This window comes from Varanus komodoensis, unplaced genomic scaffold (assembly GCF_004798865.1).
Source record: "Varanus komodoensis strain SLA01 unplaced genomic scaffold, ASM479886v1 scaffold15, whole genome shotgun sequence".
In the NCBI taxonomy this organism is placed as follows: Eukaryota; Metazoa; Chordata; class Lepidosauria; order Squamata; family Varanidae; genus Varanus; species Varanus komodoensis.
In genome coordinates this window covers 4,820,345-4,847,224 of record NW_025335440.1, presented here as the reverse complement: position 1 = coordinate 4,847,224, position 26,880 = coordinate 4,820,345, and the positions used below count along the sequence as shown (strand labels likewise).

Genomic DNA, 26,880 nt, shown 5'->3' with positions numbered 1-26,880 from the left:
CTGGTATGCCCCTCCACCTGCTTACTCAACCCTTGCCCTTTGTGGTTACTCACTAAAGCCAAACACAGGATTGGTACCTGGGTCCAGGAGGTCATCACTGAGGGAGGACTGAATTCCTGCCCCTTTGAAGGAGGTAGTGATCAGGCCCATCATGAAGAAGGTGCCCCTGGACCTGGAGGTGGCTGCCAATTATAGACTGGTGGCCAACATCCTGTTTCTGGGCAAGGTGTTGGAGCAGGTGGTGGCGGGGCAACTCCAGGCACTCTTGAATGAAACTGATTATCTGGACCCATTCAGTTACTGAATACTGGTTTCAGTACTGAATCTGCCTTGGTCGCCCTGTACAATGACCTGTGCAGGAAGAGGGATGGGGGAGTGCGTCCCTGTTGGTTCTCCTGGACCTCTCAGCAGCTTTCGATACCATCGACCATGGTATCCTCCTGGATAGGCTGGCGGGACTGGGAGTAGGAGGCACTGCTTGGCAGTGGTTCTGCTCCTACCTCGACGGCCGGTTCCAGAAGGTGGTGCTGGGGGACTATGGCTCTGTGCCATGGCAGTTATGCCATGGAGTACAGCAGGGGTCCATTTTGTCCCCCTTGCTATTTAGCATCTACACAAAACCACTGGGAGAGGTCATCAGGAGGTGTGGGCTGCGGAGTCACCAGTATGACACTGGTAGACACCCAGCTCTACCTCTCTTTTTCAACTAGTCCAGGTGAGGCAGTGGCTGTCCTAAATCAGTACCTGGCCGAGGTGATGGGCTGGATGAGGGCCAACAAACTGAGACTCAATCCAGATAAGATAGAGGTCCTTTTGGTAAGTGGTTCGGGTTTTCATGTAAGTGATCTTGGTCCTGTCCTGGATGGGGTTGCACTCCCTCTAAAGGACAGGGTCTGCAGCTTGGGAGTGCTCCTCAACCCAGAGCTGTCCCTGGAGGCCCAGGTGGCGGTGGTGGCAAAAAGCGCTTTCCTTCAGCTTCTGCTGATCCATCAGGTACATCCTTACCTAGACGAGCACTGCCCAGCAATGGTGACGCATGCTCTGGTAACCTCCCAGTTGGACTATTGTAATGCACTCTACTTGGGGCTGCCTTTGAAGTTGGTCTGGATACTTCAGTTGGTTCAAAATAGAGCTGCCGGATTGCTGTCAGGGATTGGTCATTACTCTCATATAACGCCAGTCCTCCATCAGCTTCACTGGCTTCCCATTGAAGTCTGTGCCCAATTTAAGGTGCTGGTATTAACCTATAAAGCCCAAAAGGCTTTGGACCAGGATACCTAAAGGAAAGTCTTTTTCCCTACATGCCCTCCTGCCCCTTAAGATTTGCAGCAGAGGCCCTGCTCCGGGAACCCTCCTTGAAGGAGATCAGGAGACAGAGTACCCGGAGGAGGGCCTTCTCTGTGGTGGCGCCCTGGCTATGGAATGCACTCCCCAGAGTGGTTTGCCTTGCACCGAGATTATATGCTTTTTGGTGCCAGGTCAAGACCTTTTTATTTACTCAATATTTTAAAGTTTAAATATTTTAATTATGATTTTATAGGTATCCTCAGTTGTGTGTTCTTTTGATGTTGATTGATGTATTATCTGGGTGTTTTATATTGTAAGCCTTCCAGAGATGAACTGTAATGAATGGGATAAAACTATCCGAATAAATGAATGAATGAATGAATGAATGAATGAATGAATGGGGCAGGGCAGGGCAGGGCAGGGCAGGGCAGGGCAGGGGCTGTACAGAAGTAGGGAAACCACAAAAATCATTAATCAGGGAAAAAGGATGTGCCGATTGGGGAATGCTGGAAAGCTTGATTGGGACTTCAGGCCCACTGAAATTAGTCCCCCTGCCTGTAGCACTGTACGACAGAGGGTCAAATTCCATATGAAGGAATTTGTGGTGAGTCAGGATGAGCTGGGAATGATACTATTAGCTTTCCTTAACTCAATAAATCCCCTTCTCCCTTCACAAAGATAACTCGCCACAACATAGCACTTGCCTTCATGGGCAGCCGCTGCCTTTCCTCAGTAGCTTTTGCGCTGTTTCAACGCTTTTCCAGATGACAGAGAACTGACTTCATACAGACTCGATGGGCTTTAAGAATAAGGTGGAAAATTGCTGCAAAATATAGCATGTCTGATCCAATTTTGGCAAATGAAACAGGTCTGGTGGAAAATAAATGTAATCCCACAGAATTTTTAGGCTCTACGTCCTCGAAATGCCTTTGAGTTTGATAGACGCAAGAGTATGAACTGGTGGTAGGAGAGGGGAAGCCAGCATTTGAGTAGTTTCCTGGTTACCTCCCTACCTTTTCCCCTCCCCCCTCTTTCATTTCTCCTTTTAATGCCATATTTAATAGAAATAAATTAGAATAAACAGTCAGCCCTCATTGTCTAAAGACAGGTGGCAGAGTAATATTAAAAGAAAGGAATAAAAATTCATTTAATGAGCATTGTTAATTAAACCTGGAATTCAAAGGGGCCTGAGTTGTGGGAATTCAGGGGAAAAATGAAAATGAAGGGAACAATTGCTCCGGGCAGGAAGAACGGAATGAAATTAAATTTAATGTGTTATTCTGTTTGTTATTGTCTATCACACATCACAGTGGATTGCAGGTTAGGCTAAAGGGTTTTTCCTTCACACCAGACATTAGCCGATTCCCTTTCCCCCCAAACAGGAATATTTCTACTGATGAAATGGACTGTCTAAACCTGTGACCCCCATCCCAGAAGGGGCAAATACCTGGGAAGTTATTCAGAGGGGTGTCCCCTCCCTTTGGGATTCAACAGCATCATTTTTATGGGCCCGGTACCAGCTTGCCTTCGACTGCAGGGTGTGGGGCACAATTTTAGAGAGGGCTTCTATTCGTATCTCTCCCCCCAACACACACACACGTATTTCAAACCAATCTAATTTATTCTTCAGAAGCATGTCTTTTCCCAGCCAACACAATCATTATATGCAATTAAGGGGCCTACGTTGCATTAGTCATCTTCCCTGCAGACGAAGAACTCGGGGACTGACCTGCGTCGGTGAGGGTGCTCTGTGGAGAACAAGAGCAGCACCTCCGCGCCTTGCGGACAAGCACAGAGTGCTCAGAAGCAATCCCAGGAGGCCGCTGGCCCAGCTGGAGCCTGGTGCCCCTGCGGTGCGGCCGCCTAGCTGAGTGTCCCGTACCACTAATGGGTGATGCTGGCAGCTGGGACTGCATCAGCCCAGACCTGGGCATTGCACGGCCCGCGGGCCACAGCCGGCCAATGGCTGACCCTGCCTGGCCCGCATGAGGTCACTGGCAAATTAAAAGTCAATGCAAATATGTCTCGTCCTAATATAGATGCAAGCAATACAACTGCACTGCTTTTATTTTGAAGGATCTGCTAAATTGAATTGAATTTATTGCTTTTCATGTAATGTTAATGTCAATGTTTTTGTGAATATTCATTAAATAGTGTTGTTCTGTGCTCCACATTTTCATTGTATCATTGTAATGTTTCATGCACATCATTTTTACAGAGATATATACTGAGCAGAGCTGTAAGTGTATTGGTCCGGCCCTTAACAACTGTCAAAGTTTCTCATGTGGCCCCATAGGAAAATTAATTGCCCACCCCTGCATTAGACCAATGCCCATATTTTGCCTCACAGGTTCTTTAATTCTCCGGGCCCTTTGATCAGCTTGACCTTTGTTGGCTTGACATAACAGTGCACTGTTCCAATGCGGTGTTTTCACACAATTCTTTGGTCATAAATAAGGAAGTCCATGATGACAAATTTGGAAAATGTCTGGCAGGGCCCAGGATAATGTGATCCTCAGGTCCAGAGAGGATCAGTGGTCCTTTTCAAACACTGAAGTATGGAAATGGGGTGGATACCGTGAGCAAAGCAAGAAGAACATTTGCATCCTTTGGGAGGTGCCCTGTCTCGACAACACAGGGCAGCTGGAGGTCCATTGCAGCTACTAACGCAAACCCGGGGTGCACTTCCTTCCACTCCAGAGCTCTGCTCCTGAAATTTTCGGATGCTTTACTTTGAAAATGGAGATTGCGGAGGATTTGGGTCACTGGATGCCATGGAAGGTTGGAGGCGACATAAGATAGTCTCCCGTGGTTTCCAAACATCCTCAGTGCCTCCGGAGAAGTAAAAACCAGCAGGGCTCTCAGCGCTCTGTAGTTCTCCTGCTAGCTTCAAGGCCGGGTTAATGCTCTATCTTCCTAACTCTTGTGTCAGCCGGGATGTCTGCTCTAAACACAAAGCCACAAGTTCTCACCCCTACAGTTACACAAAGAGGGTTTATGGTGAAATCAATCACACAAGCCTCTGACTTTCTGAGATACCCAGTGGTCAAGGACTGACGCTTCAGAGATCTGCCAGGCACTTTCTTCCTGCTCAGATCAAGACAGAATGGAATAATGGTATAAATTGGAATGAATGGAATAAAATTCGGAATGGAATACATTCTGCAAAATATGAAGTCCTGCAGAGTTACTATGGTGTTACTATACTGCTATTGCTATCAGAAAATGGAATGGATGAGAATTTAGTATCCATTTGTATAAGAAATTACCAGCATTTCCAAAATTCTTCATATTAGGGAAGGAATGATTGAGATTTAAAATTTAAATACGGAAGATACCAAAATGGGCCGAAATGGGGCCCAGAGCTTTGAAAACTTGGCTACCAAACTTCTTGGTTGTAACCATTCACATTAACGTTGAATTAGGGTCACTCCCTGACAGGATCTTGTTTAACAGATTTATGGTCTGCAAACTCAGCACAATTCTCTCAAAAAATTTTGTTTCAGTTTGATTTTGATTTTTAAAAAAACTGCCAAAACCCACACATTTCTTCAGAGTTGGGACAGAAACTTGAAATTTAAACCATCTGAATGCAGGAGAAAGTAAAATGGTTGGATCCATCATTTCCTGCAAATGCCCCATCAGACAGTATCTTATGATTATGATTGTTGTGTATATATCTAAATAGTTGAGCAAATAATAAATAATGTTCAAAACTAGAAAATACCAGTCAGCGACAGCGTATAACATTTCTGGTAGAACGCCCCCCCCCCCCGCTAGTAATCCAAGGGATACCGCAGGGTTCATAGCCCGTTCATTCCTTTATCTGCTCATTCATTCTGCAGTCCAGTTATAGGTCATTCAGTCATGGTAGCGACTACACGCCCAGTGCCTGGCCTCACCCAGGCTCCAGAGAAACGTGCACAGCACCAACCCACAGGTCAGTTAAAATGTGGAACTCAGGCCAATGCTGCACAGGGGGATAGTGCCTCTGAGCACACAAGGTACACAACCCTGATAACTGAGCAGAACCACTCCGACGGATCTGGGGTTTTTAGGTAGGACTAGGAAGCTGGCAGGCAGAGGTCTTCCGGGCTACTGTGTCCCTTGGCTCGGGAAATCGGTTGTGGGTAGACGTTTCCCTAAGGTTTAGGGTCAAGGCCGGGTTTAGGTCTGAGCTGTGGGAATGGGGAATTCAAAAAGCGCCTGTTCAAAGCAGCCCGTCTCTGCCTCCTCCTCCTCCTCCTCCGCCACCAAGAAGTGTTCCAGCCCTTCCTGCCCTCCCGGTGGCTCCTCTGTCCTGGGTCTTGTCTCCAGCTCCCAAAGCAGCAGCCAGAGCACAGGAGGGGCTGTGCGTGAAATTCTGGGTCGAGGGATCCCCATGCGGAGCGACCCCACCCCCACCTCTGGCATTCTCCGCACCGCGAGAAAACGGCTAAGCCCTGCTCCGAATTCGGGGGGTGTGCGTGTGTGGCGACAACCCCTGGAGCGCAAGAAGAAAGGATTCGGAGTCGGAACAGCTGCGGCGCCTCTGGCTTCCGCCCAGCCTCTTTAGCTCGGAGTGTCTTTTTTTGGTGGGGGGGGGTACTCCGAATCTCTTTCAAGTTGCAACTTTCCTCCCTCGGTTTCCTAGGCACACACAACTGAATTTCACAGGCGTGGGAAGGCTGGGCGAAGGAGGCGTTAGAGGAGAGCCCCGCGCCTGCTGTCTCTCGCCTTCTTCCAAGTCTTTTCCGCGGTTTTGCGCCCAAGGAACCGCGCCGCAGAGATGCACTGGAAGACGGGCAACGTCAAAGCGGAACGCTTCTTCCTCCAGGTAAGGACGTGGGATCTGCAGCCGCCGCCCGGAGGGCTGGCGTTCGACCCGATCCAGCGCCGGGTCGAAATCCACTCCCTCCACTAGACTCAGTGCGGCTTACTTCCGAGCAAGCGCGCCTTGAAGCGCTGCAGCCCGATCAGACGTCCGATGTAAGCGACGCGGAACCCAAACCCTGCCAGAGCGTGTTTACTTCGAAGTAAGTGCCAGCGAAAGCAGGAGGGCTTTACTCAATCGTGCAGCAGTGGATCGGGGGCTCTTGAGTAGTTTCGTGGTTGTGGTTTGCTCCTGCTGGCCCCCTTTCCTAGCTAGCGTTACCTGGAGTGCCCGGGACTTTCGCGTCACGTCCCAGCGCCTGAGTACAAACTGCTTGTAAGTTTCACTGAATTCGGTGACTTACTTCCGAGTAAGCATGCACAAGATTGGGCTGCAGCCTTCAGGCTGGCAGCCTGGCGTCTCGATCATCAAAGAAATACTTCCCTAGAAGTCAGTGGCACTTAAATCCGAGCGCAGCGCACGCCTCGTGCGGCGTGGAAACAGACCGCGGGTCACTCAGACCGGGAGACGCTTAGTGGCTTTGCCGATAAGCTAATCTTAAAAAGCTGCTGTACAAAGTGGGAGAACTGCTTCAAAGCACGTGCTTTGGCCAGGAGGCCTTAGGCCAGCCCGTTTCTCTCTGCCTCGGTCTTCCATCTGCAAAATGGGCACAATCGTATTGGCAGGGCTCTTAGAGGATCGCGTCTAGGAGGCCCTTTGAGCTCTGCGGACGAACCCCTCCTCGCAACAGTTGTGCAGTGCAGTTGCCGTTCCTTGAAAGGGCCCGATCCAACTCACGCCACGCACGAGTTCGGCAGCGAAATCAATGGCGCTTTTAGCCCTTTGACTCAGAATGCGGCTTCGTGTCCGGGGGGAATGCCACTCGCGCCAACGCGCCGAAGTGGTCCTCGCCCCGGTGGAAATCCTTTTAGGACCTTCCGCCAACCCCGATTTCCCCGCAAAGCGCCGGCTTTCGGAGGGCAGGCTCCGTCTCCTCCCAGCACCAGCCCCGCTGCGGTGCGCGGGGCTCCCCGGGCTCTCCGGGCCCAGCTCGGCCGCGCTTTCGGGGACCGCTCCGCGCTGCCGGCCGCGGGGAAGGAAGAGGCCGCGCCGCCCCGCCCCGCCGCCCCACCGAGCGATTGAATCAAAGCGCAAGCCGACCCGAGAACACTTCCTGCGCGAAAGAATGCTGCCCCGATGGCTCCGCCATCTGCCTGCATATTCTGACATGTTTTCTTTTGCCTCGCGTCTCCCCGTCCCGCCTCATACACCGGGGGTGGGGTGGGGGGTGGGGGCACTTACTCATCGAAGGCTCCTGCCGATTTATTTGCAATTCTTGCTCTGAGCACGGCGCACCCAAGGGCAGGCAGGCCGTCCCTCCCCGCCCCGTCTTACCCGCCTCCCCTTAGCAGCGGGTCCCCCTGCGTTCAAGGGGCCTTACTCGCGGGAAAGCCTCCCTGCTGTCAGCCCGCCCAGGGGAAGCCGAGGGGCTCTCTTGCCCCGTCTGCTTAGAAGACCCAGCCCCGTGGACGTGGACGGTCCGCCGCCGCCGCCGCCGCCTCCTCCTCCTCCGTCCGGGGCCGGGGCCTCGCCCCGTCCGTCCCTTCCCCCCCCCCGCCCGGCTGCCGCGGTGACGTGCCGCTCGCACGTGCAGATGATGCCGATATTCGTATTAATAATGATAAACGAGGGGGCGCGCCCCGTCTCCCGCCTGCTCTGGAAGGGCGCCCCCCCACCCCCCGCGCAGGGCTCTCCGTGCACCTGCCTCCTTCCCTGCCCTCCCCGCCGCCGCCGCCGCCGCCGCCGCGCCCAGATAAAAGGAACCAGCTGCAGCAAGTGCCACGCGAGCGTGTCCTCGGGCTCCGCGGTGATTTATTGGCGCGGCCGCGCGGATTCAAAAGCCACGTCGCATGCATGGAGCGCGCTCGCAGGGGCGGCCGCGGGGGGGGGTCGGGGGCGGCGGGCTCCCGCTGGGCCCCCGCTGGGCCCCCGCTTTGTTTGCGTGCGCTGCTTTTGTCGCTTCTGCCGGCGGAAACGGGGCTCCGCGGGGAGGCGCGGCGCACGATCCCAGGCGAAGGAAGCACGCGTCGGGCCGACCCTGTGCGTGGCTACGAGCGCGGCCGTGTCGGGGCGGCTCGGCGTTTGCCCGCAGGCACCTCCAGAGAGGGCGGCGTGGAAGACTCCAAATAGTAATTAAGGGGGCAGAGAAGTTCTATTTCGATGGTGTCTACTCCCAAAAGAAGCGAGCGTAGGATTGCAAGCAAGCCCTTGTCCGCCTATGTAGGCTTACTTGGAAGTAGGCTGCATGGAACGAAGTAGGATTTACTTCTGAGTAAATGTATGGGCTGTTAGTCCCACATGCTTGCGCCGTGGGAAAACCTGAACACATTCCTGAAACACTCCCGTCTCGCACTCGATCCGATTTCGAGGGCAGCAACTTCGGCTGGTTCGTGTTCTACTTCTTGGAATATACGATTCTTCGAAGGGGCCGGTTGGCTGGGAAGGGAGGTTTGGCTGTTTCCACCCCCTCCTGCGCCCAGGGTGGCCTTCCTTTTGCGAATGTCGTTTTCTGGTTTAGGACAAGTCATGCATTTCTCTAGGCGTCTACCGTCTATGCCTGTGTCGGAAAAATCAGTATAATTCGATCCCAACTAAGGTTTCCCCCAAATTCTTTCCCGCAGACTTTTTTTTACAGCAAACATGCCGCTGCAGAAATGTTCAACGCAATTATTTCTCTTGTAGTCCCGCAACACTTTTAAGGACAAGGAAATGGCCTTGATTTCCACCCCCCCCCCCCCCGCTCCCGTCCCGGTCCTGTCCCACTCTGTGAAGATCCGAATAAATAGTTGTAATAACTTTCTTCAGACTCAGGGCGCATGTGTCTTACAATCTATTCCTACTCCTGAGGTCATTCCATCTTTTATTTTTAAGGAGCATTTCCCAGCGGGGATGGGGGCAAAGCCGCCAAGGGCCCGGAGCAACCTTCCTACCCAGAAAAGAGAAGCCAAGCTTAGGCGCTGCTTATATTACGGCAGCGCAACCCTGTTAAGGCCTGCGCAGCATAAGTCCCAGGGAGCTCAGCGGGGCTTCCTCCCAGAGCCTTCGCAGCACCACCGCCCCGCTCACATTTACTGAGGAGCAGGGAACGATATTACACAGGCCACATGCCCAGGTAAGTGCGTGCTTAGCGCTGCTCTGTAAGAGCGGTGGGAGGAAGCCCTTCCTAGGCTGAAGGCTGCTGAATTTCTCACAAAGGCACCATTAACTTCTACAGCCTGCCACCAACCCAAGACTGGGGGGGGGGGGTCCACTGACTTTGCGCACAATCCTATGCGAGTTTAAACCAGGAAAGGTTTAAACCCTAAACGTACAACTCGCAGCATGCTGCAGCCAACCTGCGCAGGACTGGACCTTCAGATGGCCAGACACGGTTAGACAGTTTTGTGGAGGATACAGACAGAGAGTGCGTGGCTATGATAGCTGAGCTGAACCTGCATGTGCAGAGGCACTCTATCTCCAAATAACAGCTTCTGTGGATAAGCTACCAGAAAGCTGCCTTCCCAGCAGCTTTCCAGAAGCTGCCCTTTCTTGGAAACAAGCGCTACTGGACTGGACTTGGTTCGTATCACCGGAGGAGCACGTGCGTCTGTGGGCACGGATCACAGAACCCAGACAGGAAGGGATGTGGACGTGGAGAGAGGCAGCTGGGTGAATATTTGTGTGGGGCTCATTCGTTCGCGGAAATTGAGGCGATGAATAAGACAAATTATACGTAGGTTGGTAAACAGGTTTTATGCGCTTAGAAGGGAAAACGGAGTCGGTACAAGGAAAGTGACGGATTAATGGCATTTTGAGAAGCAATCAACTCATGGGATATTCGTGTCTATTTCAGTCTAGATATTTTCATAGGTCAAATCTCTTACGGAATACGTACAGTTCAAACATCCACGCATTCACAACACATGCGGGATGTACTGCCCAGTTCCTCGGCGAGCCCCGCTCTCGTGCAGCAGAATCCCACCCGTTTCCTCCGCAGCGCTCTGCCGGCGCGCCGTGTGACTCGGCCCCGAGCGCGCCTGCCCAGACAAGCCGGCCTGTGCTCCCTGTGCGTGTGAGGGCAGGCGCGTGCGCCGGCGACGCCAGAAACTCTATATGTGGGTTATTACACAGCATATTGCACACGCAGTATGCAATAGGTATACACAGAAAGTGTGCTTATGCCTAAATGAAGTGTCATTGATTCTGCAGGAAAATGCACCAGGGAACCCGGAATTAGGGGTGGGATCATTCATTCTGATGCGATCTTATTCATTGAAGGGCACAATGAATTCCATGAATGGCACAAAAGCTTCTGCACGGGAAAAAGTGGCTGCTCTTGGAGGTTTTCTCCAGGAAGGGACCGCCCTGTCAATGCATACAGCGGCGAAGGAGGGAGGGCGGCACGCCAGGCCCCCGCAGAAGTTTGATATTGCTCGCATCGCAGGCCATCCCCCCAACCAGTCGGTTTAGCCAGCTTGAGCTCAGGATCCGGTTCAACCCGTTTGACTGGCTTCTGGGTTCTCTGAAGGCATCCCTGTGATCAGGAGAAGAAGGTCTGATGTGCTAAGATGATGGTTTTGACTTTTATTCTTTTTTTCCAGAATGTCTTCTTCTGTGGTAAGAAATGTAATTTTGGAGCACTTGGTAAACAGATCAGATTTACAAAAGGATGGGGTTCTATTCAAATACTTATCCCACCCCCCAAAAGAGAACCCCCTTGGGACAAGATCCACACAAATTTAAGAATGCTTAGAAAGAAGAGAACAGGAGGAGAGTGATGTGAGCCACTTTGGGTTTGTAAGAGAAAAGCAGGATATAAATCTAATTAATAATAATTCTCACAAGACTTGTGTAGGACACAAGTGTGCGGAATTTCAGCATTTGCTTGACTCGCACAAAAACCGAGGGGACGGTCACCTGCCTTCCCTTTGCTTTGGTCCTGCTCTAAGAAGTGTCCTTGAGAGAGGGCAATCCTCTATGTGTCTACTCTGAAGTAAGGCCTGTTGCACTCCATGGGCCCCACTTCTAGCCTAGTGGGGGGAACAGCTACTTTGCCCCAGTTCTTTCACGGCTTTCCTTTCCTTTCCCCTGCCCAGCTGGCTACGAATAAGAGCAAGAAACATCATATTAAAACGATTTCTTCCAGAGGAGAAGCAGAGCAAAGAAGGGCAAAGAGGCAGGGCCTTCGAATCTAAATCTTAACGATAATATAGGAAAATCTTAATTTAAAAAAAATGGGCCAGAGGATGGGTCCCTGGGCCGTGGCTTCCCCTGCAGCCGTCCCACGGGGATTGCCTTCGCAGCGACCCTGCCGCAAGGCGCCAGGCTTCTGTACCGCCGCAGTCGCACCCAGCTCGGCACGGCTCTGGCCCGTGAACGAGCCTGTTCCCGGGCGACCGGCGGCTCCCGCTCAGCTGCGCACACGCTCCGAGCTGCTCCCCCGAAAAGCGGGGGCGCTTGACTCCCAAGGGAATCCTGGGATTGGGCTGCGAGGGACGTGTATGTACAACGTGGGTCCCACTGGGATGGTGGTAAACGGAGCTCCCCAATCATATTGTGCCCCCCACCCCGCAGCATCAGAAGCAGCCCCCACCGAATCAGCTGCGGTGCTTGCCTCCGCGGCCACGCCAGAAAGGGCCCTCCGGGGAGGGGGCGAATTAGCGCCTCGCTGGGGCTCAGCGTCGCAGCTCCGAGCCCCGGGAGGAGGTGGCCCGTTTGGCGCGCCCGCGGAGGGGTTGCCCGGCGCTGCCCACCCACGGATCCGCCCGCAGCAGGCGCGGCTGGGGCTTCGCTCACCCATCCCTTGCCTCGTGGCTCGAGCAACGGGGCAACCGACTGAGGAACAGCCCCTCGGGCGAGCCTCTCCCCTCCCCAACGTCCCCGCGAGCTGGATGGGGGAAGCACAGGCTGCCTTCCGAGACGGGGGGGGGGGCTTTCCGCGGCTCCCCACTCAGGCGACGATCCTGGTGGTCAGAGGGGCGAGTGGGAACCGCAGGCTGCGGTTCGGCGCTGATTAAATAGGAGGGAGGGAACTTTACAAAGGCGGCGCTGGGCGAGTGGGGGGGGGGGACGGGATTAAAAGCTGAAACAAGGAGAAAAGGAAGTTTGAACGGGTGGGAGACAATCCTGCGCTGCTGATAGATAGACGAGGCCGTTTAAGGGCTGGTGGTGAGCGCTAGCTAGAGATCCCTAGCCCTCCTCGCCAGACAGATGCAACCTCACTTTAGGCTGGTCCACTTGCTCGCGCTAGTCAGTGGCACTTACTTCCGAGTAACTAGACCGAGGAAGACGGCCCGCCCCGATCCGATGCGTGTTTGGTCTGCATTGATCCCCCCTACGGCCAAAGGATCCCGCGCCCCATGAAACGCGGCCAGGCGCGCGGTCCGGCCAGAGGCAGTCTGCTCGGCAGTGAGTCCGGTTTGTGCGGCGGGGAAGGCCGCTTCGCATCGGATGTCAGCCCTGGGCTCGCCCAGTTAACTCCGCTGGACTTTTTCCTGCATCCCTGGCGACGATTCGGCCGCTCAGCGCTGGATTCCTCCCCCCGCCCGCCTCGAAGCCCTCGCTGCTGCAAAGGCAAGCCCTCTGCGCACCCGAGGCAGAGGCCGGCGCTCTGTCTCTTTAACGCGCGCGCCCGGCTCTCCGTGCGCGCCCCCGCCTCTATAACTGGAGTCCATGGAGTTGCTTTGGGTTCAGAGGGAGCCGGAACTGGGAGACAAGCGCAGGGTTTTCAAAGTGAAAGATTTGAATTTTAAGAAGTAGCCGTCAGCGCCGCGGCGAGCGCCCGGCTGCCTCCCGGAGGGTGCGCCTATGGGAGCGCGGATCGCCGCTCGGTTTTGACGGATACTTTCGTCGGGGCTGGGGGGGCTGTTGTTGTTCTCATTCTCAAGCCCCCCTTCTTCTCGTCTGGGGCATTTTCCTGGAAGATTTTGGTTTCTTTGAGGCTGCCTCCAATGTTGGTTCACACATATTCCGCCATGGTGAGTTGGACTTTGTTTGTGTGTGCGGGGGGGGGGGGGGGGGAAGAGAGACGTCTTCCTCTCCCTGCAGGGCTCATTCGAAGGGAAAGTTAGCTGAAGCAACCCTATACCTCCAAATTAAGAGAGATTTCACCCTTTAATGTTGGCCAGATGTCTGGGCTCCGCAGCGTCCCTGGTTGATGGTTTAATTTTTTCCTAGGGAGAGTTGGGCACAGCGAAGCGGCCCAGGCAATTACACAGCCGGCGGGCGGGGTGGGGGCGGCGGGGCGAGGCGAGGCGCCACGAGAGCCGCTTCCGAGGCGACTCTGTCCCTTTTCGCCGCGCACAGCAAGCCCGATCCGACGGGGAAGGCTGCCTCCGCCGCGCCGCGCGCCTCGCCTCGCCTTGCGGCTACGCGGCGCGTCGTGCCCGGGCGAGCAGCCGCAGCTGCGCGGGCTTCGCTGCCGGGCGCCCCCGCTGCAGAAGGCCGGGGCTGGCGCGGACGGAGGGTCCCATGGCGCTGGCGGGGCTGGGCGGGGGGCCGAGGGCGGGGGCGGCCGGCAAGGCTCCCCAGCCGGGCGCGGGGACTCGGGGGCCGGGTCCCTCGGCGGGCGCCGCTGCCCGGAGCGGAGCTGGGGCTCCGGCAGCTCGAAGGGGCCGCAGGCCGCGCGGGCGGGCGGGCGAGGAGCGGAGCGGAGCGGAGCGGGTTGCGACGAGGCGGTCCGGGCTTCCCTTCCGCCGTGCCGCGCGACGGGGCTGCAAGAGGGCGGCGGCGGAGGCTCGCCCAGGGGCAGGCGGCGCGGAGCACGGCTGGCTGCCGGCGGCGCGCGCCTCGCCCGAGGCTCAGGTGTGCCGAGAGCCGCGCGCCCCGGGGAGCCGCCTGGGAGCCGCGGCCACGCGCTCCGGCCCGGCGCCGGGCGCCCTGCTGCGCGGCGGGGAGCGCGGCCGTGCCGGCGCGGCGGCCGCCCGGTGACCCGTCTGCTTGTTTCCCCGCTCCCCGCCCTCCTCTGCAGGACCGCTCCGACGGGCTGAACGGGAGCTCCCCCGGAGGCCGCCTCTCGCAGCTCTCGTCGCTCAACCAGGCGGCCGCGTACTCCTCGGCCCCGCCGCTCTGCCACACGCCGGCCTCGGACTTCCAGCCGCCCTACTTCCCGCCGCCGTACCCGCAGCCGCCGCTGCCCTACTCGCAGAGCCAGGACGCCGCCGGCTACCCGCACCTGGGCGACCCCTACTCCGCCATCAACCCCATCCACCAGCACCAGCAGGGCGGCTGGCACTCGCAGCGGGCGCGCCAGGAGGAGGCGGCCGGCCTCCTCTCGCAGACGCACCGCGCGCTCGGCCTCGACCCGCGCAGGGACTACCCCGGCGTGCCGCGCCTGCTGCACGGGCTGGCCGACGGAGCGCACGCCCTGGGCGACGGGCCGCTGGGGCTCCACGCCCTGGGCCACCACAGCATCGAGGACATCCAGGTAGGGCGGCCGCGGCGCTTCCGCGCCTCGCTAAAGGGGGCCTCGTCTGCACGGAGCGCCGTGCCTCTCCGCTTGGGACGGGACGGGACGGACGGGACGGAGGGGCGGGCGGGAGAGAGGAGAGGCGGCGCTGCTCAGCGGCCACGGGCCTCCGGCCGGCTTGGCTGGGCAGGGGGCCTTCGGGAAAAGCCCGCCTGTTCGGGTGAAGCCGGCGCTTTCAAGCCCCGCTCAAAAAAGGGCTTGTTGGTTCTCCGGTTCTGCTTGCGAACACAGAAAACTCTGTTGCATTCAATCAGTTTACTTTCGGGGAAAAGGCAGGATGAGTACGTGCAGCTATAGAATCGCTTTCTCCGTCCATTTGTACGACCCCGGGGAGGAAGGCGCAGAATACTGAACTGGTCTCAGTAAAGGGACCTTGAACCCCCTTTCTCCTCGTAACCTCAGTCTCTGGTCCCTTTGGCGAATTTATTTTTCAGCAAAAACAGCCCCTCCCTGGCAGTTCCCGAAAATGCCCTTCATCAAGCGCGGAATCGATTTCGCCCGGCGCTCCCCGCTGCTCACACCCAAGCCGCTTTTGGGAAATGCACGGCGGATCGCGAAACGCGCGTTTGGGCTCTGCTGACTTTAAATGTCGCCTTGGCTCGAAGTTTCTATTCTCTCTCTCTCGCCCCCCCACCCCCGTCGCAGTGCACTTCTTTCTCCACCTCTGCCTCTACAGATCAGCTCTTTCACAGTGGCAAACTGGAATATATAGCCAATTTTATTAAATAGCCCATTTGCTTCAGAGGACGGGAGTTTTTCTTTGACTCTTTTGCAGACAATTCTAACCAAATTTATGTATTTTTCCCCGATCAAATCCGGTTTTTGTAAACATGAAGTAACTGGGACGTGGCGGAAAATACGTTTCCAAACCCTTCTTTCAATTGCTTGTGGAAACACGCCGAGCAGCGCGAGAGGAAACCTAAAGAGGCCGACAACTGAGCGTGCTGTTCCAATAGGGCGAATTCTGCACTTTTGTGCAACTTCCCGGGGGAAGGATGCTCTGTCGGGAGGCTGGATGTGTGTGACTTCCGAGTAGACCGGGTGAAGACCTGGTCAGTTGCCAGGCTGGCCGAAGCGCGCCTCTTTCCTTCCTGGCCTGCCGCGTTTTTTCGCGGTTAACTTTTTTCGCTCCTTTTGAGGCGCTCCCGAGACTCGTTCCGCGCGCATCGGGATGATTTCAGGCAAAGTCCCAGCCCGCTCCAGGGAAATCTGCAAACTAAAAGTGTCTTCCGCGTTTTCCGGCCCACCCCAGCAAGCATCTGTCCCCTGTTTCCCCCGCATTTCGTTTCTTGTGCCCCCAAAACAACCTGAAACGATTCCACCCCGAGCTGAGCAAAAGAGTGCCTAGAAGCTGAGAACTCTTTCGACGGCCCTTGGTGGTCTCACTCTCTCTGCTCCTGGTGGACCGAAGCTTTTCATCCCTTCTAACTATACTTCCTCCGTTTTCACTGGAGTAACTGTGCAGTTCCTTTAGTCCCAATGGGCAGACGCAATCCAGCCCAAGCTAAGTTTTTAAATCCAGCTGATTTCAGGGGGATGCTGAAGAACAAGGTTTGCTTCCTTGGTGGTTCCGTCCTGTTGAATTTCATGCGATGTTAAAATGCTTCACTGTGGCTGGATTATGCCCTTCCCAGTGGGTAACACCTCCTCCATCTTTTTCAACCTTAAGGCTGCACTGCTGTACTCATTTACCTGGGAGTAAGTTGCACTGGATTAAATGGGGCTTACATCTGACTCTCTGTGTTTAGGGTTGCACTGTTAAGGCTGTAATCTGGGGCTGGTGGGAGTCGCACTGAATTTTCTGGCACTTACTTCTGAGTAATCATGTACAGCCGGCATGCCCGGGCTTGGGAAGGCTTTACTGCTGCATTTCCCTCTTTTAAAAATCTAAAAATGAAGTGAAGAGAGACGCAAAAACCTTATTCAAGTTTTAAAACATTGGGTTATCTTTCCCTAATCATTTGATCATTTTGGCATTTTTATTTAGTTCTCTCTTTCTCTCCCCTCACCTTTTGAGTTTCTGAGCCTTTGCTACTGGTTCAGCTTCTCTAAGTAGCATGTTTCTTAAAGTCAAGATGGCAGTAAACATTGTCCATTTTAAAACTCTTGGGTCACTTTGGCAAATAAATCCCCTTACAATGGACTTTCTATTGTTCTCAGGCAATTAAACCTTCCCTACTCTAAACCAGTTGGGAGAACTTGTCCAAAACCAAAAAATAGGAACATGCAATTCTGGGAATTTTTTGGTTAATAACCATAATTTTAAAAATCTCTTACTTTAAAATAAACAATTCCCAATGCATCTTTCGAAAAATACATAAAGCATCCGTTGCTTTTAGAGTTTTGCCGCTCCTAGGAGAAGGCAGAAAACTCTGAAATACAAGCTGGAAAAGACAAAGTGCGCTTCGGGTCCTGTATTTTGAATTTCGTTTGCTAGGATACACCTAGCAATAAATGCAGCCCCCTCTAGCCAAACGTCAGGTACTTTAACAGTGCAATTCTGTGCACATCTACTCAGCCGTGAGCTGAGCTGCACCGTGGGCTTGAACTCTGGAGTCAGTGGAGTTTGCTCTCCCGCATAGGTTACACCTCCTGTCCCAATGAAAGCTAAATATGCACAACTCTCTCCCAAAGGGGACTTAATGGGACTAAAAAGTGTTTGCCTTTTGCTGAATTATGCCATGCATCTTTAAAGAGCAATTCTGGTCTCTTTTGTGGTTTATTCTCCTCCAGAAACATCATTTTCCTGCTTGCTTGTCGGCTGTTTTCAAACAGGACGGTCTTGCCTCTTTTGTTCTTTTCTTTTCCACAAATAGAGATGGCCTTTCTTGGCAACAAAGTGGTCAGAGAAAGCATGTTCCTGCTGATCGAGCAATGGGACATGGGACGTGATAAAGAAAGTGGTTTTCTTTCCTTCTCGGATCTAGGATCTTAAGAATGTCTCTGAATTTCTGTCTGGAAGCCCATGCGCGAGAATTGCCTGAGTCTCTTCTTGTGGAGGGAATAAGAGTCTTTCTCTGCCTGCAAAACAATGCCTTGCTTTCAATAATAATAGGTGGCAATAATGATAAATATTGTACGCAATATTTATTTCCCTAACAGTTTTGGCTAGGCGGCAGGTCTTAGGATGATGATTTTGTAAAACATGCTTGAAATGGAAAATTTCAGTCATCCAGCAGACGAGTATGGCAGGCCAGCTGAATTATCTTTGTCCCTTGTTCCTTCAGGCAGTCGATGAGAGTGGCTTGAATCTCTTGGACCAGTCCGTCATTAAGAAAGGTAAGGGAGCCCATCCCATTTTGGAGGTGGATTTATCACTGGAGGGTGGGAGGTGGGCAGCTTGAAAAGGAGACCACTGTTGAAACTGCAAGAGTTGCTTTGCCTCACAGGAAAGGCGAACTGAGCTTTCAATGCCAGAGAAATCAAGTTCCCAAGTCCGTCCCTCTGGCCTCTTTCTTTGGGATCCTTTGCTTCTAGACTGAAGCCCCTCTGTCTACCACCCGTGTTGGATCTAGGTCTGCATTAAAGCACTGCTTCTGCCAAATGAAATGGGGTGCCCCTCCCCCCAGCAGCCAAATAACTTCCTTAGGGTGATTGAATACATTCTTTTGTATGTCTTCCCGCAATTTCTATCTGTAGAGAAATACTCATAACAGGTGAACTTGGAGATGGGGAAGGAAAGTGCCTGCACGTGTGCAATTGCACACCTCTTCCCCCATCCACTGCCTCTGATTGTGTCATGAGGATACCGTCTGAGGCGCTTTGCTGGGAATGCCGCCTCTCTGATTTGCGGGTGCTCCGGAGGCATCAGGCCCCGAGAGGTATTGATCTACCCGTCTCTGCTGCTGTGTGGGAGATAAGGGCTGCCTGGCGATGGTGGCCATTTTAAAGGCTTGGACTTGTGCGTGTGTTTCCCCCCTCGAGGCATCGCTGGCTCGTCTCTGTTGTTTTCCCTTTAATGTATCCCCCTCCCCAATCCGATCTAAATGTGTCCTAGTTCCTGCACGAGCAAGCAATTTGGGGGAGGGGGGAGGGAGGGGGGAAGTGGGGCAAAGCCAGTGAAGCTCTCCTGTTATCCTGGCTCTGCTGCGCAGGGTCAGGAAGCCTCTTCCTAAATGGTCCTCTCAGAGGTATCTTAAAAGTGGCAGTTCACCAAACGGTCCGGTCCTTCAGCTTGCGAAAGCTTGTTCGTTTCCAAATCAGAGCTAGCTGGGATCGTGGCTGCTCTGATCTCGAGGAAGGAGGGAGTGTAGCAGGAGGCAGCCACACACTGTGTGGAAGAGCTGCTGCCACCCGCACAGTGCCCCTCACATGGCCACAACACAATCGTTGTCTGTCCCTCTGTGCCCTGGGGCGCACGACTGTCCGGCAGAGCGGGCGCGCTGGCTCCTGTCCCCCAAACTGCTTCTGCTGTGCTGAACCAGCCAGGGATGCCCCTCCGCTCTGGTATTCTCTGTAATGTGTGAGTGTGGGCTCTGGGCCTGTTGGGGGAGAAACAACTCAAGGGTGAGTCATGGACTCGAACAGGCTGACTCTTCCCTTAATGACCCCGAGCTGTAAATTCACATATCAGGAAAGCCTAGAGGTGGGGTGTCCCGGCACAGTCATTCCCGTGCATTCCTAAAGAACCCACAGGTTGTTCGGTTGTGTGAATGGATCAGTGTGCATTGCGGTACTCGTCAGCCCTTTCAGGCTTGGGGCAGGATGCAGCTTGGTCGTGGACCTTGAACAGGCAGCTTCAGCTAGATCAATTTCAATTTCAGTCTTCCCCAGCTTGGTGCCCTTCTGTTAACTCAGACTGCACTTCCCATCAGCCCCAGCCAGTGCCCAATATTTGGACCACAGTTCCCAAGAATCACGGGGAAATGCTAAGCTGTCTGTTCTCTAGTTCAAATTACTGTAGCTGGGTGCCTTTCAGATGTGTTGGACCACAACTCCCATTATTCCCCATGCAGTCTGGGAATGATGGGTTGTTGTCCAGTACATCTGGAGGACATCAGGTTGGGAATCAAATGTTGTGATTTCATGGGTCTAGGATAGAATCTGATTTTTTAAAAAACTTGGAACTTGGTGACCCTTTACCTGGATGTAAATCCTAGGGAAAAGCAGTAGGAACTTTCTGAGTAAGCCTGCACACAGCTCAGTTGGACAAGAGCTAAAAGAAAAAGGGAAAGAGAGAGGCATAGTATGGACCCTTTTCTTGGGAATATGAGCAAGTGTTGTTTGTTGTGAGATGGGGAGTTTGGAAGTGCCCGTCTCTTGTCTAGAAAGCTTGCAGTGAAAATGGCCTTATGGGGCACCAGTATGGAGTCTCTCAAATGTCCCAAGAAAAGCATCAAATGGTCTCTCCCTATCAATTTCTAGCAAATGTGCAGGGAGCCCGAGCATAGCATTCCAGTGTTGCAGAGGCCGGAATGTTTCATATTCCTGCAAAATGTGCCAAGTAACCCACAAGTGCATGGAGATGCAAGTCCTTCTGGAGTGCCCCCTGCCACCTGCGGGAGGGGAAACAGGCAGAGAGGGAGAAATTAATACCACCAATGCAATCTCATCTAGACACACAGAAGCAGGTAGATAAATACCTCTGACCGGCTCTTCTGTACCACATGCACAGAGTTATTAAAGCATGCAGTGAGAGCAGGAGATCAGCCGCCTGAAATCAGAGCCAGTTACTTTTACAACCCTCCCTTCATGATGAATAAACCAGGCAGAATTACTTCCCTGTTTAATAATGCTTATTTTATTTATTGATATTATTTATATGCTGCCCTATATGTGATTACTATTTTTTATGTTGGAAACCGCATTACAATAAAAATGCAATAAAAACAAGCCTTCACTTGTTTTTATGTATGTATGCATGCTTGCATGCATGCATGTATTTATTTATTTATAATTTGTCCCGCCATTCAATCTTGCAAAGAGCCTCCAAGGCAGCTTCGTGGCAAAATCAATAGTGTAAAATGGAACTAGTATGGTGAAAGGACTATGATATCAAAAAAGCCAGAAGCGGGTGCGGGCGGGGGCAGAAGGGCAAGGTGCTTGCTGCCAGGCATGAAGGCATCAAGTGCAGATTTGCTTCCAGTCCCCCAGCCTCCCAAACAAGGGTACTTTGCCAGCTTTTGAAATGTCTAAGGAGATTGTGTTGGGCAAAAGGGGACCAACCAGAAAAAGACCTAGCAGATGACACTCGGAATTTTCAAGAAAACAGTGGTTCAGGGCGGAGCAGCTTCTGGGTCTAGTGATGTTTTGGACTGCAGTTCCTGCAGTTGCTCACCATTATCTGGCCTGGGATGATGGGAGCAGTAGGACAAAACAAACGGAAGGCCATAAGTTGTTCAGCTCCTCATGTTGTTGGAATCATAGCATGCAGGGCATCCCTGCTTGGTTCCAATCTCACTGCTGCGCTAAAAATAGGTTGGCTGCAAATTTTGTTTTGTTTTTGATAATAATTTACTAGAATTTGTATATTTCTTCATGTCTGTGAGGGAAGGGATTTGAGAGTCTTAATGTGGCTGTGGCAGAAATAAGAACTGACAGATTTGTCCATCTAGACTCTAGGAAAAAGTCTGGGCTTGAACCTTTGTAGGTTTAGCAAAATTCACAGATTTCTTCATATTGGAAAGATGTAAACAATTTGAATGCAGGAGAAAGTGAAAGTGACAGATCTTTCCATCCCTATCGAAATCCAGTGTCCTCGGGCAACCGCCCCTTGGTAATATGGGGTAATTTATTTATGCATGTATTTGTGAACCCTGTACAACATATCCAGGCTTTGCCCAGCAAGAAATAATCCCATAGTAATTTCCTGCTACTAATGCACTATAACAGAGAGCCCTCGAGCAGGAAGTTCTATTCAGGTGACCCATAGAAAAGTTGCAGAAAAGACAGGAATATTTGTCCCTGGCCTATGACGTCAGGTTGTGGCTGCTTTCAACCAGGATTGTATTATCATAAAAGAAATTAAGACCATCGCTGGGTCTGTGCATTTCATATCACAGTGTTATTTCCGTTGATGGTACTGAATTAAAACCTGTTCTTAAAATGTGAGCTGTAAATGTGCTTCGACTTGTAGACGAGAGAAAAGGCAGAAACGGTCCAAGCAGTGCATGGATCTAGGTTTGAGAGCAGATGTACAGTGCATGGAGGATTGGATTGGGACTATTTAGGCCTGCGCTCCAGTGCCTCTGAGCATCGCATTCATTCATTCTCCCCACCTCACAGGATTGTTGTGAGGGTGAAAAGAAGTCCTCTTTAGCTGTCATGAATTCCTTCCCAAACAGGCTGGCTGCAGATGCGATTCCTTGCTCAAAATAGATTAAGAAAGAAGGGAAAAAAGCCTGACCAGTATGTGCAATTATTTTCCCAAGGTATTATTGGATTTTGATAGTAAGTGCACAACTCATGCATCTTGGCATAAATTATCAAGGGCAGAGGGGTGTTTGGACTGAATGGCACCTTCCCCAACTGGTGGTTTTCAGACAGGAATGTTGGTGTTTGAATGGTCATGTGAACTTTATCACCTGGCACATGGTGGGCATGTGTACCCTTGCCTGGTCACAAATGCAAAGGCGTGTGCAAGACACTCTCAGGCATTCAGTGGGCCTTGCATAAAGCATGACCTGTTCAAGGCAGAGATTTTTAAACGGAACATAGTCACCTCTAGCATTACAAAGAGGGTTGCTGAAAATGGTAACAGCAGCACCAAGCCACCACCTTTGAGAGAGGCACTCGCACAATTTAATAGTTTAAGCTGGTCGATTAATCAACTAAGGATGCAATCCTAGGCAAGTTTAGACTGCAGCACGGTTTACAACTCCCAGCATGCTGGCTGGGGCATGCTGGGAGTTGTGGGGCTTTTTTCTGCCTAGACTTGCAAAGATCATGCCTTTAACCTATAGCTGTTTGTTTGGCCAGAGCCCTGGCAGGGCACAGAGCCCGGGCTGGCACTGGGGATCTTTGTTTCTACAGGATTGTTGCAAAAGGGCGCTGCAGAGCCAATCCTTTTAAAGGTGGATTTTCTGGTGAGCAAGCACAGGTAGCTTGTGGCTTACTTGAAACCATCTTCTCCAGCTTCAGCTCCCATAATTCCCAGCCAGCCATGACTATGTTGGCTGGGGATGATTGGAGAGGGAGTCCCACTTACCTGGAGGACACCAGGTTGCTCTGACTAGGTGTAGGTTTTCTGCAGTGGGGAAAAGTGCATGCACAGAGCATATGTATCAGTTCAAAGGCACGTAACTAACCCCAAAATGTGATGTCAGAATGCTTTCCTCCACTGTTGGGTTGACATCAGAGGTCTAAATGCAGGAAAGGAAGGGAAACATAACTAAGCCATGCACAGAATTCATTCTGTACTAGACAGCAATTGCGTTTAGTCTGTGTCTCAGTTTCCCAATGTGATCATGTCTTCTATAGTTCCAATACTTGGGCATTCAGCCAGAGATGGCAAAACACAGACATCTACCAGGGAACAGCTGAATGGTCAGCATAACATCAATGTTTAAAAAGGGATCTAGGGGAATCTGGTAAGTTACAGGCTGGTTAGCTTAAAGTCTGCCCCAGGTCAATTGAAGGAAAGCATTATTAAATAAATATATGCGAGCCAGTGTGGTGTAGTGGTTAAGAGCGTGGGACTGGGATTCAGGTGACCTGGGTTCGAGTCCCTGCTCAGCCATGGAGCCCACTGGGTGACTTTGGACCAGCCACAGACTCTCAGCCCAACCTACCTCACAGGGTTGTTGTTGTGGAGATAAGTTGGAGGAGGAGAATCATGTAAGCTGCCTTGAGCCCTTTGTAGGAAAAAGGCAGGATATAAATTGATAACTAAATAAATAAAATTTGTAGGCATATAGAAGGACAAGCCCTGGAGAAAAAGAATGAGCAGGGCTTGCGTAAAGGCAAATCATGTTTCATTAACTGTTTATAATTATTTAGGAGTGTCAATAAATATTTGGACAGGGGTGACAGGGACAGGGCATTGTTTACTTGGACTTCCAAGAGGCCTTTGATAAAGTCCCTCAGCAAAAACTCCAAACAAAATGATCAGTCATGCAATTAGAGGAGAAATGGTCTTAACTGGTTCAAGGACAGAAAGCAGAGAATGGAAATAAACGATGACTTCTCCAATGGAGGGATCTTTACTGGGCCAGTGCTTTTCAATTTATTGCTAAATGATCTGGAACTAGGAATGAGCCGTGAGGTAGACTAATTTGCTCATCGCACAAAATTATTTAGGGTAATTACAGTAACAACACTTCAGTTGCTGTAAGAGATTGTGAGGAACTCCAACAGGGTCTGTCCAAATTGCGGGGAGGGGCATCAAAATGACAAAGGTGGTTCGTTGCCAGCAAGTGTAAAATCTGTGCTGGGGCAAACAGAGTGGATCTGAGCTACCAGTGCCTAGCCAGGAGAAGGATCCTGGAGTGGAACTGGACAGCTTGGTGAAAATGTCAACCTGCCGCTGCTGTGAAAATGGCAAATTCTGTGTGAAGCATAATTAGGAAAGGAAAGGAAAATAAACCTGCCAACACCATACTGCCCTTTTACAAATCTATGGTGAGACCTCACTTGGAATACTGTGTACAGCTGTGGTCACTGCAGCTAAAAAGGGATTTTGTAGAACTGGAAAACGTGCAGAAAAGGATCGCTAAAATGATCAAGGGCTGGAGCAATTCTCAGAGGAGGAAAGCTTAGAGCATCTGGACTGCTTAGGTTGGGTAGAAGGGCACAGAACTGGACACCTTATGAAGAAAGTGGGTAGAGACTGCTCTCTCTCTTATAATATTCGAAACTGGTGGGTCATTCCATGGGAGATTGAGGACAGAAGGGCTCCCCATGGGTGCTCGTCCTGATGGCTCCATGCTGCCTCCGGGATCAGAGGCAGGGTGCTAAGGGCACCTGGTGCTGGAGAACTTGGGTGGGAGGCTGCAGTTGCAGTCGGGTCCTGCTTGTGGCTTCCCAAGGACAGCCGGTCGGCTGCTGCATGAACAGAATGCCAGACTAGCTGGACCTGGGTCTAATCCAGAATAGCTCTTACATTCTTATATTGATTGCACTCAATCAAATAGTCCAGTGAACTCGAAGTGGGGTTGTTGTTTAATTATCTTTGTTGATTAATAGCTGATGGATCACTTGATAACGGGTTGGATCCCAATTTAATCATATCTAGAGCAGATGTACTGAAATCCCCAGGACTTGACTTAAGTATTACTGGCTTAACTGGTCCCACGGCTTTCCAGGGGTCTGCCTGGAGTAGGGCTAAATCTGAATCCAATTCAGTATTTCCAATGCATACTTTGCTTATGTGCATATCCTCCTGACTAAGTGCACGGAGAAGAGGCATTTCCTACTCAGAAGGGAAACAGAAGCAGAAAATAGCTTTTGCTCTGCAATTTTTATAAGCGGATGCATTTTTTTTAATGATCCCTGCCTGGTTCGTCAGGGTACTTTTCTTGTTAATCAGATGGGCGTGTTTAGGGGTGGTCGTGATGGTGTTGCCATTGATTCACTGAAACATCTAAGGCTCCACTCCGGTGCATGCTTGGACAAGGAGAAAGGCCCTCGAGTCCTTCCTTCGCTGCCCCAGCCAGCCCTGCTGTGCTTTCTGTGTTGCAGCCCGGACTGAAAGTCATTTTCTGCCAAATGTATTTTGACTACTCCACAGTGACTGTCCCTCTCCCTACCATTCTATTCAACCTGCTTATTCAGGCCAAGACCAATACTGAGTCTGATCCAAATGGAGGACAAAATAATCCACTGGTGAAAAGTAGATAATTTTTGGGAGAGGGGGAGGATCTACCTACCATCTGAAACTCAAAGCTCCGGCACTGGGCGTGGGTTTCAAGTGCTTCTCCAGGCAAACGCCACAGCTCCCCACTTCTGCTAACCAGGATCAAAACCTGCTTAACCCTGAAAAAACAGTGGCGTGAACAGTTTCTTTCGGGGCTCAGGGAGAGTCTCTGGTCTGAAAGAAATGCCTCAAGGAGTGCTGGGAGAAAATCTGTGGCCCTCCAGAGGTGGTGGATTCCAACTCCCATCAACCCCATCTGACATGGACAATGCTCAGAAATGATGAGTTAGAGTCCAGACTCCGGGGACAGTGAGAGGTCAGGGAACATTCTAGCCTGCAGAGTGAAGTAGGTCAAACCTATGTCTGACTAAAAGATGGCGCCCTTAGGGGGTTTGAATTAGAGGTCCCATCATCCCCAGCTAGCAAGGCCAATGGGAGTTGTTGCCCAACACAGCTGTTGGGAAAGGCTCAGCTGGGCAGGAGAGTGGTGTCTTGGATTTCAGTGCTCGCCATGCTGATGTCTGTCCTGGCTGGGAGGAAGTGGTGTCGCAGACCCGTGCAGCTCGAGAGACTCCCCGTGGGATACACGTCACACGTCGTGGGGCAGCCCCCTTCAAAGGGCCCCAGGACTCAGGCCTGCCCTGGCCCAGAAGCCCCTCTCTCCTTTCGGCTGGGGGCTGCAGCAAGAGGCACAGTGCAAAGCACTTTGTATTCCTGCTTATTGTGGCATCATTTTGGCAGGCGCCGGGTCTTGGAAGGGCCCTGGCACAAACTGGCTGGAATTAGGCCTGGTAGGGGTGCAGGCCCATCCCTCCCACCACTTCCCTGCCCTGCTTTGGAGCCTCACAAGCTGGCAAGCTCCTCATCTGGAAAATGGGGACAGCCGGTGGTCTAGCTTGCTGGGCCGCTCTGTGAGAAAGCGAGGCAGTAGGCATGGTTAGCCATCGTTTAGGGATGCTCCTCATGGCTGTCCTGGCACTTTACAGCACTGAGTTCCTCAGGACCCTCGCACGGCAAGGCAGGTGGCAGTCAAGGCCCCAGTTACTGTCCCCACTGGGAATCCAGATTGCCGCAGCCTCCCAACCTGACTTGCTTCAGAGGTATTGGACTAGCATTCCCATCACTCTGACACTGGCCATGCTGATGGGGGCACCGGGAGCTGCAGCCCCGCATCTGGAGAAGCCCAGGTTGGGGAAGGCTGTGGATGTGTCTTGTCCTCTCAGTTTTACAGCACTTACCATAAAGCACAGAATACATCCATATATGCCCGCCCGCCCCTTGAGATCTGCGGGAGAGGCCCTTCTCCGGGAACCCTCCATGAAAGAAATTAGGAGGGTGGGTACTCGGAGGAGGGCTTTCTCTGCGGTGGCGCCCAATCTATGGAATGCGCTCCCCAGAGAGGTCCGCCTGGTGCCGTCGTTATTTGTTTTTCGGCGCCAGGCA

The 26,880-nt window shown here is 52.4% G+C and overlaps 1 protein-coding gene across 1 annotated transcript in view; it reads left to right on the top strand.

The window, feature by feature from the left end:
- Positions 1 to 13,128: 13,128 nt before the first annotated feature.
- TFAP2E (transcription factor AP-2 epsilon) overlaps positions 13,129 to 26,880 on the top strand; it is a 68,032-nt gene continuing 54,280 nt past the window's right edge. Inside the window, exons 1-3 of the mRNA XM_044425286.1 lie at positions 13,129 to 13,155; positions 14,148 to 14,603; positions 17,873 to 17,924. Coding sequence (XP_044281221.1) covers positions 13,129 to 13,155; positions 14,148 to 14,603; positions 17,873 to 17,924 — 535 coding nt within the window. The remainder of the gene's footprint in view (positions 13,156 to 14,147; positions 14,604 to 17,872; positions 17,925 to 26,880) is intronic.